Genomic DNA, 18899 nt, shown 5'->3' on the forward strand with positions numbered 1-18899 from the left:
GAATCGGCTGATTGAATGTCAAGGAAATGGGCTGAGATAGGTTGTTGGAATTTTCCTTTCCACATTGTTTCAGTTGCTGCCATGGTACTTTATGTGTTCATATTTTGGGGGATGTTAAATTTGAGTTTTAGCATGCCACTGCAATGCTTTAAAAGCCACTTGAGGACTACCCTGCATGTACACGGTAGTGTATGCCTGAGATGAAGTTCTTAATAGCAGGAAGCTCCTGCAGTAAAGAACATCTTCTATGAATTGTAAATAGAATGACAGTGGAGATTGTAATCCCAGTGGTAGCATAACTTTGGCTCGGTGAGGGATGTATTTTCCTTGTGCACATCTGTTTTGGAACGTGTCTTTTGTATACCAGAAGGTAACAGATTTGAAGATATCAGTGGTGACCTTGTGAGTACAATGAGATGAAGGCAGTGATCTCCACTATAAAGCAGAGCACTCCAATAATTGGAGTGTGTGCAAGCCCTGGAGGAAAGAGTTCTGAATTGGATTTTGAAAAAAAAAAAAAAATCATTCAGCAAAATGGCTGTTTGCTCGGTCACTCACCTCAGGGAACCAAAATCAGTGCTCAGTCGCCTGATTGGCAAACCACTTGTACCAGAAGCTTGTAATATTTGAAAGATACGATTGCAGTGATCGACAAATTACAGACTAAAAAAAAAAAATTTTTTTTGATTTGTGCTGGGATGAATGCAAAATTGTGGTGAAATTTTGTTCTGTTCCAGTGGCTATCATCCTGTGCTTGCTAACACAAAATAATAATCCAGGTCCAATATTGGCACAGATTGATAATAAGCTGCAACGCATGAAATGGAAAGGACAAATTGTTGTCTTGTTTGCATGCAGACACTTCTGATAATAATATACCTGTCCTCTCCTCCTAATGTATTTTGCCTTCCACAAAAAGGTTCATTCCCAACTTTTCACATTTATCTGTCTGCCAGAAATGAAGTAGATGTTTGATATTTTGGTATGGTAGAAATATGTTTATTTTTTACCCTGATTTTTTTTTTAAGGAGACTATTGAAATGCTATGTATATATTTTTTTTTCTTCAACAAGGATGTGTAATGTGATATTTTTACTTGCTTTGTCAATACTTCTCTTGAAAAGAAATTATAATCGCATACAATCACATACTTTGTATATCAGTGTATATCATCCCTCACAGACCCAATTATCCATTCAATTCACATGGTCTTACCACATGCATTTCAACTACCAGTATTGACATTCAGAGTGCACGCATTAGTTATTGGTATGTTGGGCAAGCCTCATGGTGCACGTCCTGGTTTTCAGCAGATACCTGTCTTGTGAAGCAGCATAACATTTAAAATATGTCAGTAAAGCTGTCTATGTGTAGTAGCTTCTAAAAGTGTGAATTGCTTTTCTGTCACTCTGTATGGAAACAGACAGATATTGATCGGGCCGGAGCATGAATCGCTTCCCTGGTGAAATTTAAATTACTTCAATGTTTACATTTCATGTCGCAAGGCAGGTGTATGTAGACAAAGCACACAGTTATTTCTTCCTTGCACCAACAGGTAGTTTTGATCAGTGGCATGACAACCAAACATCATGAACATATTCAGCCAGCATTGTTGCTAACTCGTCCGTTATTGTAGCAGCTGATATTATTAAAGGAAAGGACCCTTTAGAATCAGGAACAGCTACTTTTTGTTAATATGGCTGAATTTGCTCAATCCCCAGTTTCATTTGTGCATTGATATTACCTTTGTACTTTTGATTTCATGATATGATTCAGAAGCAAAACATACAATCAAGCATACAAATTACCACATAACTTTTTTTGTCCCCGCCGAACGAGTTCGAGCAGGGGACTATGAAACGGGCTCCGTACGTGTGTGTGTCCGTGTGTCCGTCCGTCTGTCCGTCCGTCCGTCCGTGTGTCCGTGTGTCCGTGTGTCCGTGTGTGCGTCCGTGTGTGATCAAAATCTTCAATTTGCTACTTCTCTGTCATTTATGAGCCAATTTTGATTCTGTTTGCTTTATATGATAGCACTACATGGGAGCTTTGAAACTTCTACACAGAATTTCAGTCGTGACCTTTGACCTTGACCTTTGACCTATATTGTACATTTTGCTACAAAATGCTACTCCTTCGCCATTTCTAACCCGATTTCGATTCCGTTTGCTTTATGTGATGGCGCTAGGTGAGGGCTTCAAAACTTCTACACAGAATTTTGACCTTTGACTTCTTTGACCTTTGACCTTGATTTTTTGACCTATATTGTACATTTTGCTACAAAATGCTACTCCTTCGCCATTTCTAACCCGATTTCGATTCCGTTTGCTTTATGTGATGGCACTAGGTGAGGGCTTCAAAACTTCTACACAGAATTTTGACCTTTGACTTCTTTGACCTTTGACCTTGATTTTTGACCTATATTGTACATTTTGCTACGAAATGCTACTCCTTCGCCATTTTTAACCCGATTTCGATTCCGTTTGCTTTATATGATGGCACTAGTTGAGGGCTTCAAAACTTCTACACAGAATTTTGACCTTTGACTTCTTTGACCTTTGACCTTGATTTTTGACCTATATTGTGCATTTTGCTACAGAATGCTACTCCTTCGCCATTTCTAACCCGATTTCGATTCCGTTTGCTTTATGTGATAGCACTAGGTGAGGGCTTCAAAACTTCTACACAGAATTTTGACCTTTGTCTTCTTTGACCTTTGACCTTGATTTTTGACCTATATTGTACATTGGCTACAAAATGCTACTCCTTCGCCATTTCTAACCCAATTTCGATTCCATTTGCTTTATGTGATGGCACTAGGTGAGGGCTTCAAAACTTCTACACAGAATTTTGACCTTTGACTTCTTTGACCTTTGACCTTGATTTTTTACCTATATTGCACATTTTGTTACAAAATGCTACTTCCGGCGGGGACATATGTTACGCACTGCGTAATTTTTTTATTCTCTTTTAATACTTGATATATTCATGTCTTGAAATCTCTTTTGATCAATTGGGAAATCATTGTCACTTTTTTTGTTTCCCTGTAGTAAGATTATCAAGCAAATTCTGTACCTTAGATTTAGACTTAATGGCCCGAATTCACGAAGGTGGTACAAATGAAACCATGGTTTAAACCATGGACAAAAACCGTGGAGCACCAAGTGTCGCATGGAGCATTTCGTTATGAAATCAGTCATTTCGTCGATGAAATGATTATTTTGTAACGAAATCACAACATTTTGTATTAAATGAACATTTCGTCCACGAAATGATAATTTCGTTAATGAAACGGTCATTTTGTCGACGAAATGACCAATTTCGTAACGAAATATTCCGTGTGACACATGGCGCTCCATGGTTTAAACCATGGTTTCATTTGTACCACCTTCGTGAATTCAGGCCATTGACTGAACATGAAGAATACCGTGGATGATGACAGTGCATGGGGTTTGATGCTGCTACACAATTATCCTATTATCAGGATTTTGTGTGTAAATGGTCTCAAGCAATACGTCATACATGTATATGGGTGTATGGGTGTATGGGTATATTTACAATAACTCAATGTGTCTGAATGTCCTACTACAGTACTAGTGTCTATTACAGTCCTAGGGCAGGATGACATGCTTGACGTGCCCATTGTACATCACACTTAAGTGATACTCCTAATATTTGAGTGGTCGTAAGTTACATAATTTTTTTTGACATGGTAAACTTTTTTTTTTTGTATGATACTGCCCTCCACACCTCCCCCCCCCAAAAAAAAAAAAATATATATATATATTTATTTTCCTTTTGACTGTTATGTTAATGAATGACTTTGATCTCTATAACCTTCATGATTATAGAATCTGTAACATTGTGTATGGCATGGTATGGTAGGCATGGTGTTCCGTCAATGAAATTGTCCTTAAAAAAAGTTATCAATCGAAAATATGTCATTTCATATATTACATGTGAGCATGCTAGCAAATAAAAAAAAAGAACGAAATGATAGAATTAGAAGAAGACTTGTGCACCTATACACTCTATCATAATTACTGCATCTTTTTTTCTTGATATAAAGTATTTTCTGAGGACAATATGATAGCAGGAATTTGGATATTCCATGTACTATTAAGTGGAGAACTTATGAAATATGCACATTGCTGTCCTTGGTTGTACATTACCAAGTGGCTTTATCATGCCTGGATCATCTTTTCATTTCCCTGATCCATGTATTTGTAAACAGTCTGGTGATATGAAGGCCAGCAAAGTGGAAATTATTAGTAGTGAAGAGGTGTCATGGGTTTGTATGTGGCTTTGAAACACTATCAGTGAAATTACTGCCTGAATTGAGTATTAGGTTGAGTATAACAACATGGTTAGCATGACCAAGAACAATTTTGGTTTGGATGTGATTGTAAAATATCTCACGCTCAGAGCGACAAATGGGTGAAAAGGTAAAATGTGGGATGAGGGATGCGTAGCACTGTGCACCTTAACCCTCTCTGCACCACAATCCTATAATGCCTTTAATTTTGTATACAGACATTTTGCCAACAGGACTGAAAGACTTGAGGCCCATTCCAAGCAACTCTTGTTGCCCGGAAGGTGCCGGTATGGAATACCTGTAATTTGATTACAAGCCCATGATTGAATCCAACGCAGGCGAGCGATGCCAGGAAATACATTGCCGCTTGTTTGTTAGTGAAACGGTCTGAGCTTTGTACACATGCTAGTTTGATATGCACCCCATGCTGCTGAGAGAAACAGTATCTTCGAGGTGGCAAAAGCCGTCAGCTGACAACATTCAGTCGGCCGGAAATGATCATTTCCAATTTGATTGTAGCCGTGCTGAGTTCTCTTGAAAGTCCTACATCATACAATTTTATGATGTACTGTACCCTCCATCCCATAGAGGCACATTGATTTATCATAAACTGGGTAATGTTTCAAATAAATTGAGTTGTAAATTCACATGCTGTCTCCATCATGGCTTCACAGTTTTTTTCTTATTCAGGCACACTAAAAGAGTGTGCTATGAAATCTACATTTGGGACATATGAGGACTTATGAATGCAATTTTGTCGGCTGGTAGCAATTCAAATCAGTTAACATTTGACACAAAGAGGAAGTTGTTAAACTGAGAAAAGTAATGAGGAAGGAATGAAATACAAATATGCAGAGAGAAAATCACAGGACAGAGATGAAAATAGAAATTATTTTTTTTTTCTGGAGGCGCACACAGTTATCAATTATTGTACCATTGTATCACATGTATTTTTCTTTTCTTTTCTTTTCTTTCTTCTTCTTTTGTTACTGTTAACGCTGATTTTGTTAATGTTATTGTGTTTTCTAATCTATTTGTATGAGTAGCAAAGTGCGCTTAGAAACATCAGTATGAAGCACCATATAAATGCAATTATTATTATTATTATTATCATTATCAAAAGATTACAAATACATGTATGCAATATAGATGGAGATAATACTAATATACATAATGTACAATGTAATTTGTAGATAGATATTTTTATATATAGATAAATATATTAGGATAGAGATAGGTTGATAGATCTAGATAGAAATAGATGATAGATAGACAGAAACATATAAATAGAGAGAGAAAGAGAGGGAGGGGGAGATGATGTTTCCTCTGCTAAGGAGTTCATCTTTTTATAGCCCTAGTCAGTTCTCCTGAATGGGAAGAATGCACATTCACTGCTACCACCAGTGCATCACTGGGTACACAGATGCCTCCAGGGCTGGTTTTTCTCCGTCTTGACATAACTATCTCTGAACCTCCTTCCTACTGCCTGGGTTGATTCCTGCCAAAGCACGAGAGGCATTGTGTGTGTGTAAGCGCAGATGATGTAGCCGTAATCCGTTCCCATCAAACAGCCCTTTGCTCTTTTCCCTCCCCAAGATTCGAACATCTCATTGTCATACCATGATGACATTTGTGACGGCGCTTCTGCTGACGATTCATTTGAATTGCGATTCCGTCAAGCTGGCTGCGATGCGTAAAGTAAAGTGAAGTTCTCAATCTCACTCTCCGTCTCTCACTCTATCCCCCCCCCCCCTCATATGACCCAGAGGGAGAGCTTACTCTCACTTTACACAGGTTTCTGAATATGAGGCAAGGTGATACAGCATCATTTGGGGTGTAAAGTGGAATTGTAGATCAGCACATTTGCATGAAATGCAGAGACATTGAGATGAAAGAATGACACTGCCTCATGGTATACAGAAAACAAATCTACTTGCTTTGTGTTTCAGCGTTGAAATGCTTTAGAATTGTTCCCTAGTGGTGTAATGTTAGAGGTGTTCTTCAGTACACATTCTGCCCTTGTGCTTTTGCAAAAGACGTGAAAACTTCATCAGACAGATCAACTGTAACCAGATATTTCCAACTGATAGGCAAGTGATGAGGTACATGTACAGCCTCTGCTTATGATATTTCTGTAGCTCAAATTGATTGCAATGAATTAATAGTTTGTTAAGTTGAGCAAGACTCATGAATAACTAAAGCCAACTTGGAAGTTGTCATGGATGACATACTGTAAAGTGAAGCATGCATGAAAGTAGTCTTGTAACGTGGTCTGCTGCTTTACAACCTTTCCTGATGAATTTAACTGTTGCCAGCACACTTGCCAAATATTGAATTAAGTAGTTTGCTTTTTTTTTTTTGTATGGTGCAGGAGAGTGAATATCACCTCAGCTGAGCATATGTAATCAATACAGAAAGACATTGCACATACTCTCCGGGGAAATTAAAGGTGTTGCAGTTTGTTCCAATTTGTAGATTAACTTTGTTCCCAGCAGTTGTTAGGCAGTGTCATTAAAACCAAGAGATTGACAAGGTCTCAGTTAATTCCAGAATCTGCATGAAGTGACTGAAACCACAAGATTTTGTTGAGGAGATTAATTTTCAAATTTGAAGAAAGTATGTAGTTGTTGAAGATGCTATACAGACCAAAAAGAGTTATGTAGTACACTCTTGAGATGTGATTCTGTGCTCTTCTTTAACTGTTTGTTGTTGTTGTTTGTTGTTGCAATCGCTCGTTTGCCTATCTTCCAAATGTGCCATCCCAGAGGACTGTTTCGATTCATTCTCACAAATTGAAGACAGAGAATTGGCATTTAATGCTGCATAGCTCAGCTTCCTCTGGACATGGACATCACCAGTTTTGAATGAGGGCTCTTGAAGACCTCGTGAAAACAGGATATTGGTCTCTCTGCAGCTAGGACGGGTCTCGCTCAGTTCATATCTTATGTTGATGAGGGCGAAAGGCTGTGCACCTCAACTCTGTACCACAATTGACATCACCAGAAACCAAGAGAGCATTGACTTGCCAGGGCTGACCCTCTAGGTAGAAATCTGATTAATGGTTCTTTCCTGAGAATACCAGTGGCACATTGCCACAAACAGTAGGCACATCAAAGGCAATTCTCAGCTCTCTGTCTGCATACTGTAGTACCAGAAATTTCCGTGTGCATGAAAATTTTTGCAAATTTTGCAAGGAGCCAATTAGCGAAATTAAAAATGCATGTGAAAGTTCTATTCTACACCACAAATTTGTAAATATGCATTGAATGCCAGTGGCATTTTGTGAAAATTTCATGCCGCACAAAAGACTGTAAAAAAAAAAAAATAAATAATGCCACGAATATTTATGGTTTTATAGCACACAGAGTATGCAAAATCATGTTGTTTGCCTTGTTTTTGCAGACGGCAAAATTATGTTGTTTGCATTGTTTTTGCAGACGTTAACCGTCACAAAAATTCCTTCCTACATGTACTTCTTATTTTCTTGGTCTTTATGTCAGTATGAATTTCAGAGTACTTTATCATGATACAGATTATGCAACTCTTTCTGTGGTTTGTTGGTCACTACCCGCTTACATTTGTTTTCTTTAAAGTATCTATAAAATAGACTTCATTTCCCGGTTGGCATCAGTGCTCGGCAGCATGATTGCTGGAAGAAAATCTGATTTCAGCAATAAAAGCAGAGTGAGGAGATTGTTGAAGTCATTCAGTGACCTGTGACAAAGTCCCATCATAGATTACCTGCATATCCTTGACTCGGGGCTAGATAGCCTTTGCTCTTCTTGTTATAGTACTGTTTGGCTCTGCCTGGGGTCAGACAGTGTTATCTGTCCTAGCTAGAGAATGGTGAAGTATATTGGACTAAAGCTGGAGAATACCCTTTTGAAATTAATGCTTCCAGAGAGGTCAATTTGAGTGGCTCATAACGAACAGTGTTATTGCATAAAATGATTTGATGGGCCCACAAATATACACTGTCAATTTAGAACCTGAAAGGTAGTTGCTGTACAGCATACAGAGTCAATGCTGTCTTGCTTCCTGACTTGCAGAACTATGTAATTGTAAACTGATTTTGGTGTAGTTCTTCGCAAGTAGAGAAAATGGCTGATGTAATTATTGGGTGTACAATAGTTTAAACATCTGTGCACTTGCTTTGATTACTGTCTGTGCTTGAGCTCATGAGTATTAATGGAATATACACCTGTAAATAAAGACTCATAGTTCTAGTCCTTTTCTCTTTTTTTTTTGTTAAAAATCATAAGAAATAAATGTACTAAATAGTAATTCAAACTTCTTATCATAGTCCATCTTCATACTGTATCTTATACAAAGCCATGGGCATGTTTGTTCAAAAACGATTATTTTAAAGACCCGATAGTGTGGGAATGCCATGGAGTGGGAAGGCTGGCCCAGCTCAGATAAAGCCAGTTCAGGGTTCCAGTTTGAGCATGAGCAGAAAAAGGTCATTTGTACTGAGAGACAGGTTGGTTTTTAATTTCACTGAGATAAGCATTTGTGATGTTATGATTATTCATGTAATCCATATAAATGGTGCCTGCCAGTACATCCACCTGACAGCAAGCCTGGTATTTGGCAATGTTAAACAGAAAAAGTTTGTTAATGTATTCAAAACAGCACAATGAAATGGATGCTTCCCAAAGTGTTGATTGACGAACCATTCTGGTCACTTCATCTACACAGGTTCATTCTTTGTTAGAATACGAGTTCCATAAATTGCTATGTTGGGCAAGCTGCTGCATTATGTCGCTTTAAATTGAGTGAAGTGCCTAACCAACTGAGAAAAATGAAAGGTCATTTGTACCCATGTGCACATGAGCTATCTCCGAACTGGCTTATTAGAGAATCCCGTAATAAATTGTGTAGGCCTAAAGGTTTATCACTGGTCTCTATGTTGTGCACACACAGCCGAAGGATCGCGACTGGAGTCAACCGTTACCGATGAGCGTACGCTTCAATGCACATGAATTTTCACACTACTGGGTATTTAATCTACTACTAACTGCCATAGCCTCATTTATGTAAGCGTAAAACTTAAAACTGCACTCATTTGAACTCAGTTATGGAGTTTTTCTTTCTTTCTGCATCCAATTATATGACTGACTTCCTGAGGTGAACCTTTTTATATAGCTGCATCAGTAGGCCTTTAAATATTTGAGTGTGTGTTTGAAGCTTGCTGAGTTAATGATATTGTGTGCAATGAGACTGGGGGACTGCATAGCGATGCAAATTGAGACTGAAATGCCAAAGTATGAATGCCATTCATAATGGCAACTTGAGAGTGTGGAATGGCTGGTTGATGTGAGAATAGCCTTGATTGAGCAAGGCACTGTCATATCTTCATAAGTATAATAACCTTTTACGCCTACCAGCCTTCATTGAAAGTCAAACCCATGCACCTACATTGTATTTCCAATTTAAAGGTACAAAAGCGTATTGTTTACTATTGGGAGCAGTGATTTAAAAAGTCTTTTGAGTTATCACAGTTGATGCATATGTGTAAGTCAGTTGTATCACAAAACGTCCTACCATATAAAAAATTCTAAAGCCTGAAATATAGAGAGATATCACTATTTTTGTTCATAGACCTTAACTGTAGACGGTTTATTCTAGAAACAAGTTTAATAATATAATTGTTCACATTTTATATAACAATAGTTAACATTGATTGAATATTGATTAACATATTTACATTGGTTGTTTCTTTCCCTAACTCACATTTTAGAAATATATTGAAGCACTAAAGCTGGGTTTTTGTTTCATCTGCAAGTGGTAAATAATGCCTTTAACCACTGATAGAAAGCATGTACCATCATTGTTTCCCTCTGCGTGCATACATTGAGAGGGGACGGGATGGAATACATAGCGCGTTCTTGCAATCAATAGTCCTGTAAGTAGAACCGTCAGTTCTGATGACATGTGCTGCGCTGATCAGTACAGCACTCCGCTTTCATCCACCTTTTGTCTGCTTGACTTGAGTGCAGAGTGTCCTCAAGAGCAACCGCCTTGTTTTCACACCAGAATATTTCTTACAGGTGAATACACACACACGCACACATACTAACAGACACACACAAGCACAACACACATCTGATTATGGATATCCTTACTTACTTTTGCTCACATAAACACACTAAGACAATCCCATTGGCAAGTACTGTAACAATTTCCTGATTTGTGATTTTACAGTCTCTCTTGAATAGTGAGAAAAAAATATATATATAAAGAGAGAAACAACAGAAAAGGTTATTTGTGTGTGTGTGTGTCAGACATTACCGATTGTGTTTTGTCTTTATACATTCAAGGTTACTGTCTTTGTCATGTGAAGTCATAGAAATCAAAGAAAGATGACTGAAAAATGGAAAAAAAAAGTGTGCGTGCGCTCATGTGTTTGTATGTGTGTTTGGTAAGGCCAGAAAACTCGTTATTTTAGAGACTTATGTTTTCTGCATTGAATTGGTCAGAACATGCATCTCTCACTTCAAAATGAAAGAAAAAGAAGCTTGTTGCAAAAAATGAGCATTTCCTCTCAGTGCTGGCTAAAACCAGACAGAACTGCATAAACTCTCTAACTCTGGAAGTAGGGTTACATAGCATTCGGCATCTGTTGTTTGGATTTGCATCACGACCTATGTGGTATAAAACCACCATTGAACTCTTATGCATCGTAGGGCATCCAATGTGTAGGTGTAGGTGACATTCGTGAATAGAGAGAGAGAGAGAGAGAGAGAGAGAGAGCGACAGAGACAGACAGAGATTGAAAGAGATGGAAAGAGACAGAGAGGGAGAGAGATCTATGCCTAAGAGTGCGCAGAAATACAGGATCCTGTATTTTGCGTGAAATTTGCTGGAAAATAGAGAGTTTTGCAAAGGCATGAACAAACAAATGAATAGTGTTACTGAAATGATTTCATAGTTTGTTTGTTTTATTTCCGTCATAAACATACATACAGATATAAAAGACAACATGAGGTACAAGGAAAATGATACATCATGCATAAAATGAAACATACATACATACAAAGTGTAGCAAATGAATAGTGTGACACATCATCGATATACGAAAAAGAATAGAATGTAGGATTATAGAAAGATAACGGCTGGATAGCCCATAATCAGCTGCACTTTTCTGGTGCCACTGGTCTTCCATGGAGACTAGTTGTTATAAAGAAGTATAGAAAAGAAAGAAAAAAGAGTAGAAGATTACTTATTTTATAAATACAAAATTATAATAGTCACATACAATATTATAACAGTCACATGACCTTAAAACATGATCCAAAGGCTGCCCTCTTGTGGCACAAGTCACTAGCATTCAGGCGTATTATTCTTCAGATCTTTTCAGGCATTATTCTTCAGGCATAATCCTTCACGTTTTTTTTCCCCCCCATGTTGTTTTCAGATTTCTTGCTGAATTGTTATCAGTTTTTTAACACCATTCCAGACAGTACAAATTAGATGTCATGCCCTGGAACTTATTTACAATATCAGGAATGTTATTTTCGTCTTTGTTCTTTTTTCAAGTAACGTACTTTATGTATCTGATATTGAGAATGGGTTTCACCTGTCAAGCTCACCTGCACCTAGATAGGCCAGTATCTCATGACAGTGTGAGAAGCAATCAAATTTGGTGATAACTGTCTTCCCAGACGGGTGTCAATATAGGACGCTTATCTCCGGGATGTTTGGGAAGAAATAAATGGCTCGGCAAAGAAGGGCTGGTCGAGATTCAGAGCTGCTCTGTTTCTCCGGGAGGGGTTATCTAACGATCATGGTCTGTTTGTCAGTAGATTATATTACGACCGAGGTTGTTTGATTATATTTTATTGATTGTTTGATTATGTTTTCTTGTTTGCAGTAGCTGGCTGTGGCTGTGATATATATATATATATATATCAGAAATGAATAATCAAATATTGAAGCTTCTAAGTGGGAAGTGCTTGAGAATATCAAGCATCAGCAGTTGTTTTGCAATTCCTAGAATACTAAATATGTAAATATATAGCATGATGTGAGGTCCATGAATATGGGCATATATTTGCTATGTTTTTGTTCATGTCCCTGCATATGAATTATAGTACTCTTGACTACCACTAGCGCTATGACCTTTTTGGAAGCTGCAGTATTCGTGGTACCCTATCCCCCCCTCCTTGAATACACAGATGTACATCGTATGTAGGCAAATAAATTTGTGTAGTGTATGTTGACCTATACTCTGTTGCTTTAAATAGCTGGTAGACATAATTGGAAAGAGGACGAAGTGTCATTGCCCGCAGATCAAACCAATGAGATTGTTTATTACAATTACAGTCACAGCAAGAAACATTTATATTGAGAGAGTAGGACAGATACATGTAGATAGAGAAAGAGAGTGTGTGTATGTTATTGTCTTTTGATATTGTCTTCAAGCACATCAAACCTATTTTTATACTTGCAGACAATCTTATCTATGTTGTTGGGAAACATGATGTATGCTAAGAGTAAATGTTGTATTAATAATCTAAAAGTAAAGTTGATTCCCATTTCTCTGTAATGCTTCCTACCTCACATTTTACCATGTATGTTCTGGGCAGTGTTTTCCAGTTGAGATTCGTGCTCAATTTTTGGTGTGGAACACTCGAGTCAGAGTCCGAATCTAGTGCTCCCTTTAAACTCCTGAATTTAGAAGTGCTTTTCAGAAATGTGATTACAATTGAGAAATGTTGGTAAGACTGAAAGCAGGCAGTGTTGTATATGATGCTATGTTTCTAATAAAGTCATCATTTGCTGCTACGAGTGCAATATGAATATTTCTGATGCCAGCCCAAGGCAAGCGCAGAAATGCTGGTAAGATTAAAGGCCTACCTTCAGGCAGGACACTTTCACTCTCTCTGAGCAATTATAACTGACCAGATTTGATTTTCATCTCACTTTCCTCTCTTTCTCCATCCCTCCCATCGTGGTGTTTTGCCCCCTGCAGCTGCGGAGTGCAACCAAGCGCTAGGCATGGAGTCTGGAGCCATTGCGGACGGGATGATCAGTGCCTCCAGCAGTATGAACGACCGCCTCGGCCCACGCTATGCTCGCCTCCACCGACGAGATGGTAAGCCATGATTACATTATAGTGGCAATTTGCTGCTGCTCCCTTGTACATTTGGAGTGTTATCCAGAGATAGCAAAACAGGGGGGGGGGGGCAGAATTAGCAAGTTGTGAGAACTTGCTTTCTTGAAATATCTAGACTCCACAGAGTAATGCTGTTACTGTGAAACACCAATCAAAAATCAAGCATTTACACTTGCAGAATTTTAAGAAGAGCTGAAAATATATTTGAAGAACATTGCTGTTGCTCAGCCTCGCACTGTTCCACTTTGACACTGTACTATCATGATTACCAGGGTGCATAAAAAGTAGTCACATACTCCTTTCACATAGTATGTTCAAATGATTCATAAGGAGTTATGTTTCCACAGTGGAAAAGTCTGTCACTCACTCTTGCCTTACTCGGGCTTGGTAGGTACATGTATTTCACAGATATTCGATCACTTCACTGTATGCTTATTCACACTTGCTGTGTTCATGCACATTAATCATCCAAGACAAGAAACATGAAACTGCATGATGACATTGATGAAAATGATGATGAGTGATTGATGTTGATAAAGGTTGGCGAGATGATACTGTCTTGAGGCAGAGTGGCAGAGAGATAATGAAGACGCTAGCTGAGCTGGTGATTAATTCACGTGGAATTTGACCCCTCAGAGAAGATGTGAAAGGGTAAATGTAGAACGGTTGGTGATAAATTAGAAATGTAGCTCTGGGTCTGAGCTACATAATTTGTAGTGCTGGGCTTATATGTACCAGGGTTTTAATGATGGACCAGGACTAGCTATCAATCCTCACCTTTGTATTCTGTGGAGATCAATAAATCAGTTCAGGGATCAGAGAGATCACAGCTGTGCTAGGCAGCGATATGCCAAAATAGCTGAAAGGGGTGTCAACGAGGTCAGCATGCTTTTTAAACTGCGTCAAAATTAAAAGATTAAAAAAAGACTTCGGCTGACTGATTGTGAAAAGCGTTATTGGCCCCATATTTCTCTGTAGTTTGATTTTTGCCTCATAAAGGCAACATGAATTATTGATAACACCTTAGTTAGAGAATTGAAAGCACATATAGAAAACATTTCAAAGCAAAGTACAGTATATATCATTGTTAATCTTGTGACAGGGAAGTCATAGTCGAGACATGGAAAGGAGATCCATCGTTGCCAACCGGCTCTGTCCTCAAAACTGCATATAAATATATGATGATTAATCCAGATTATGATGATGATGATGATGATGATAATGATGATGATAATGATGATGATGATGATGATGATGATGATATGTGTATGTAAGGCCTTCACATATTATGCAGAATATTACCTGAAACAGTATTTTTTTAAAGATTATCATTATTCACCATCTATATGATATTTGCATAATGATAATACCGGAATGGACAGGAATTGTCAAAAAGTCACAAAAATAGTTGATATTTTAGTGTGCATTCAGTCATCTCAGAATCTTGCTATCAGCATATGTATGAGTTGTACATTGGAAACAGTCTGATCAAGACTATCAACTACACAACAGCCGACAATGAGGTCCATGGTTGATCTAGTGCTGTTATGTGTGATGAATGATATAACCAATCACAGAGAAGGTTGCTTTTTATAGTTGCACGCAATTACCTAAAAGTACACGTAAATCAGCTATGTTGAGTGTTCAATTCAATTGTATTTTTCACTCATGTAGTAATTTCTCAGTTGATTTGTGTCTATATCTCTGTGTATTAGTGGCTAAATGATTTCTCTGTCTGTCTGTCTCTCTTGCTCTTTCTCTCACACACATACACACATACACACACACACACACACACACACACTCACACATGATATTTAAAGAGTTATAAAAGAGAGAAAGAGACAGACTTTCATAGTTAGCTATCATGCTTGTCTATTGAGGCCCCTCACTCTAACAATGTATTCTCTATCATTTTCTCATGATGGATTCATAAATTCAAGGAGCCATGCAAATATACATTTGCTTTGTATTATGAGCAAGGCATCTCAGGCAAGGAGAATTAACTCAACTTGACATCGTCATCATTCACTGTCGAGAAGAGGCACAAAATGTTCTGGCAATTATGCAAATGTGTCAGGAAGATGGATCATGCGTTGATGCATTATATTTTAGAGCTCTTTTTTTCACAATGCCTCCTGTATCTGTTTTCCCACATTCATCCATTCTATGATTTCTTTACCACAATTTATTAGATTAATTCCTTTTTTTATTCATTTGTTTACAGATTCATTTTGTTGAGCAAATTGGTATCTAGTAGGATTTGTGTTTTACATATATGATCTCCTTTATGTAGATATCATTTAGCAGGGGAGGCTCCAGGAATTCTGTAAAGGAGGGGCACCTTTACAAATTTAAAGGGGGCGCACGTGCCCTTGGCCCCCTTTTTTCTTTTTATTTCTTTTGTTTTAACAAAACTTAAAGGGGGGTGTGCCCAGTGCACCCCCACCTAGATCCATCGCTGATTTAGTGCAGTGTCCACATCAAAACAGCATGAAGGGCTCTTGCAAAACAGTGTATAATATATTGACACAGTTTCTGCAATCAACAAAGGATAAAATTGTAATCTCTTATCTTGGATTATACAGAGAATTCAGTGGGCTTTCCCCAAATTCAGAGCCATTGATCAATCCTAAATGTGAAATATTGAAGAGCATAATATAATTGTAAGAGGAATTGAAAGTTTATTTGATGAAAGATAGCTATGAAATGGCTGAGATATCCCCAAACAAAGTAAAACAAAGTGGTACCAATAAAAAGTGAGTACCACCTTTTATTAGGAGCACTTTGTTTTGCTTTGTTTTTGGAAATAGTCTGTATATTTGGAGATACATAAGATTTGGTGTGAATATTACAGTACCTCTTTAGTACTACATTGTACATGTAGATGCACGGATTGACTCTACAAGGCTTTAAGAACAGACAATGGGGAGGGAGGAGGGATCGAATGAGAATGCAACCTTGTAACACAATGAACACAGCTACGTCAGACTCCATACTAAAAGTTGAATGACTTCCTGTATAAAACGGCACATTAAGTGAGCTTCCAAATAGACAAGGAGATTGCTGACAAATGTTACTGAATGTACAGTCATCATTTGATACCCATAGGCCTATCTGTATTACAGTAGTATGGTGTACACATTTTTACCCCTTTTTCCCTGTGGAGGTGGATTTTGTGGAGAGGTGGTATTGATTGCCAGTGTAGGCAGTAAAGCAAAGGATTTTATCATGATTGTCAGTGTAAATTGTATTGTCCTTATATTTGTTGCATACATACGTAAAACAACTTGTACATTTAAATCTACCATACATGTATATGTCATATTATGTTCATATGACTTGTCCCTGCAGAAACCTAATTAAGATACAGAATAATAATTTATTTCTGATTAAAGTTGACATTCAAACATGTATAATAAGGCCTACAGCACAGAATTACATCTGACATGTTTGTTTTATTTTAGTTTGTTTGTTTGTATGTTTGTTTGTTGTAGTTTTTTTTCTCATTTTTATTTTTGTTTAAGAGAATGTTTTCAAGAGAATGTTGCAATGTCCATTACAGGATACTTTGACAATACCAGAAAGTGCAATGGAGCACATACACACTGTACACTGAACTCTACATCATACATCGGCTATTCAGTCATGGTCTTCTGTGAACACAGCCTTTACACATACAGTGTAGTTATGTTCACCAATGCATACATCCTCAATTGAAGTCAGTACACAAATAGATACAGCCTGCTCATTCATTCAAAAGCAACAATAGACTGCTGCAAAAAAAAAAAAAAAATCAACAGTGCCTTTGCATTGCCAATGCATAGTTAAATTACTTTTACCACTGTCTGTAACTCATAGTGAGTAATGTTTTGATATCTGAGAAGTAAAGTTTGCCTAACATGTACTTAAAGCAAAAGTATGATTATAGATAATGAGATATCTGAAAAAAAAGAGGTGTTTTGGGCTCCAATCTTGACATTATAAACCAAAATCATTATACATGTGTCTGAGGTAAATACTCCAATAAAGTTTGTATGAAGGATTGAGTGTTACAGAAATGGGTTAACTACTGAAATGTAACTTTGCAATCTGTAATGTGTCAGCCATCATTAAATATCGTAATAGAAACTGGCAATATGTGATTTAACAAAGAACACAATAGTTACACTGTTTTTCAAATAAAAGATGGTCACAGCACTAAATTGAATGCCAGATACTTCTTGATTATAGTGTACTGTATTAAGTGGATATTTTCGGCCCGGTAAGAAGAGTTTCGCGTGTTTTTAATTCCGCGGAGTCAAGACGTCATGCGCAGGAACATATGGCAAGCAAAAATATTCGCGTGCTTTTATTTTCGCGCTAGTTTTTGGTTGCGCGAAATGTGCGAAAATTACAACACCGCAAAAATTTCCACTTTTACAGTATTGTATTGCCAGAACATGAGCAGTCCCAAAGTAGTCTGCAGATAAAGTATAGCCTGTATGTAACTGATCTTAGCACCCCAGTGTGATTCTCTGAGAAGATACCTTCATTCAAGTCATGAATCGGTTCATTCAATGAGTTAGCTCCAGACATGATGAGTCTTGAGGGAAATATCTTTCACGAGGAGTAGGAGGAATGGGAATGCTTCATCAATTGCTCTCATCGTGCGCAATGAAAGTTTGGCAACAGCCATCGCCCACTCCTTAGTCATGACTATTAAAGGTCTTGTACTGTGCCTCCTTTAATCAATGTGTAGTGTTGCATATATGACAGTATGAGGTATAGTACAAGGGCTTCACGGTAACTGAGGTATGCTGGCAAGCTGGGAGGAGAAAGGATTCTTGACCGCATTTTGTGGTCACTGTCCTGATGTTTTTCTCTAGACGCGGACCATGTCATCTTACCACAGACAACAACTCTTTAATTATATGACGCAAACATAGCCCAGTTTTGTTGTAGTAACTAATATCGTGTGATCTTCAGGCAGGGGAAGTGGCGGCACAATGTGAGGCAAAGTTTTGTGTGATGGCTGTGAATAGTCACAGAGCTCTCTGCAGAGCAGTGTGGGGGAAAGATGCATTGAAAGCAAGGGATGTTACCATGGTAACTGTCTCCGCTGGCATGGCAACATTCTCCAATGTTTTTGTTAGCTGTGGACAGACGTAAAGGGGTTTTTGCGATACAGATCGAGCATATCTTGTTGAGTTGTGTGCAAAAACTGACTTCCTCTGTCTGTATGATGCAGAGGAACATGACATTTGGATGGTTTATGTATCAAGCAGAGGCAGAGAACTGTTTTTTTTTTAATTGAGGAAATCTAGGAATACTGACATTTTACCTGCAAAACAAATAATGCATTCATGCATATATGCAGTCCATGACAGAGATGACTCTTTTGTGTTGAATGTAAAAGAAAGCCACAGTTAGCTACTGATAGTAGAGTTTATATTGTCCTACATATTACTTTTTTTTAGCTCTGTC

At 37.8% G+C, this 18899-nt stretch overlaps 1 protein-coding gene across 1 annotated transcript in view; it reads left to right on the forward strand.

The window, feature by feature from the left end:
* Positions 1 to 18899, forward strand: part of LOC139740324 (contactin-associated protein-like 2) — a 77226-nt gene that overhangs the window by 17347 nt on the left and 40980 nt on the right. Inside the window, exon 2 of the mRNA XM_071650917.1 lies at positions 13290 to 13412. Within this exon, the coding sequence (XP_071507018.1) occupies positions 13290 to 13412 (123 nt within the window). The remainder of the gene's footprint in view (positions 1 to 13289; positions 13413 to 18899) is intronic.

Source organism: Diadema antillarum, unplaced genomic scaffold (genome assembly GCF_040938485.1).
Source record: "Diadema antillarum isolate AM-2024a unplaced genomic scaffold, OU_Dant_1.0 seq00000847_RagTag, whole genome shotgun sequence".
Lineage (NCBI taxonomy): Eukaryota > Metazoa > Echinodermata > Echinoidea > Diadematoida > Diadematidae > Diadema > Diadema antillarum.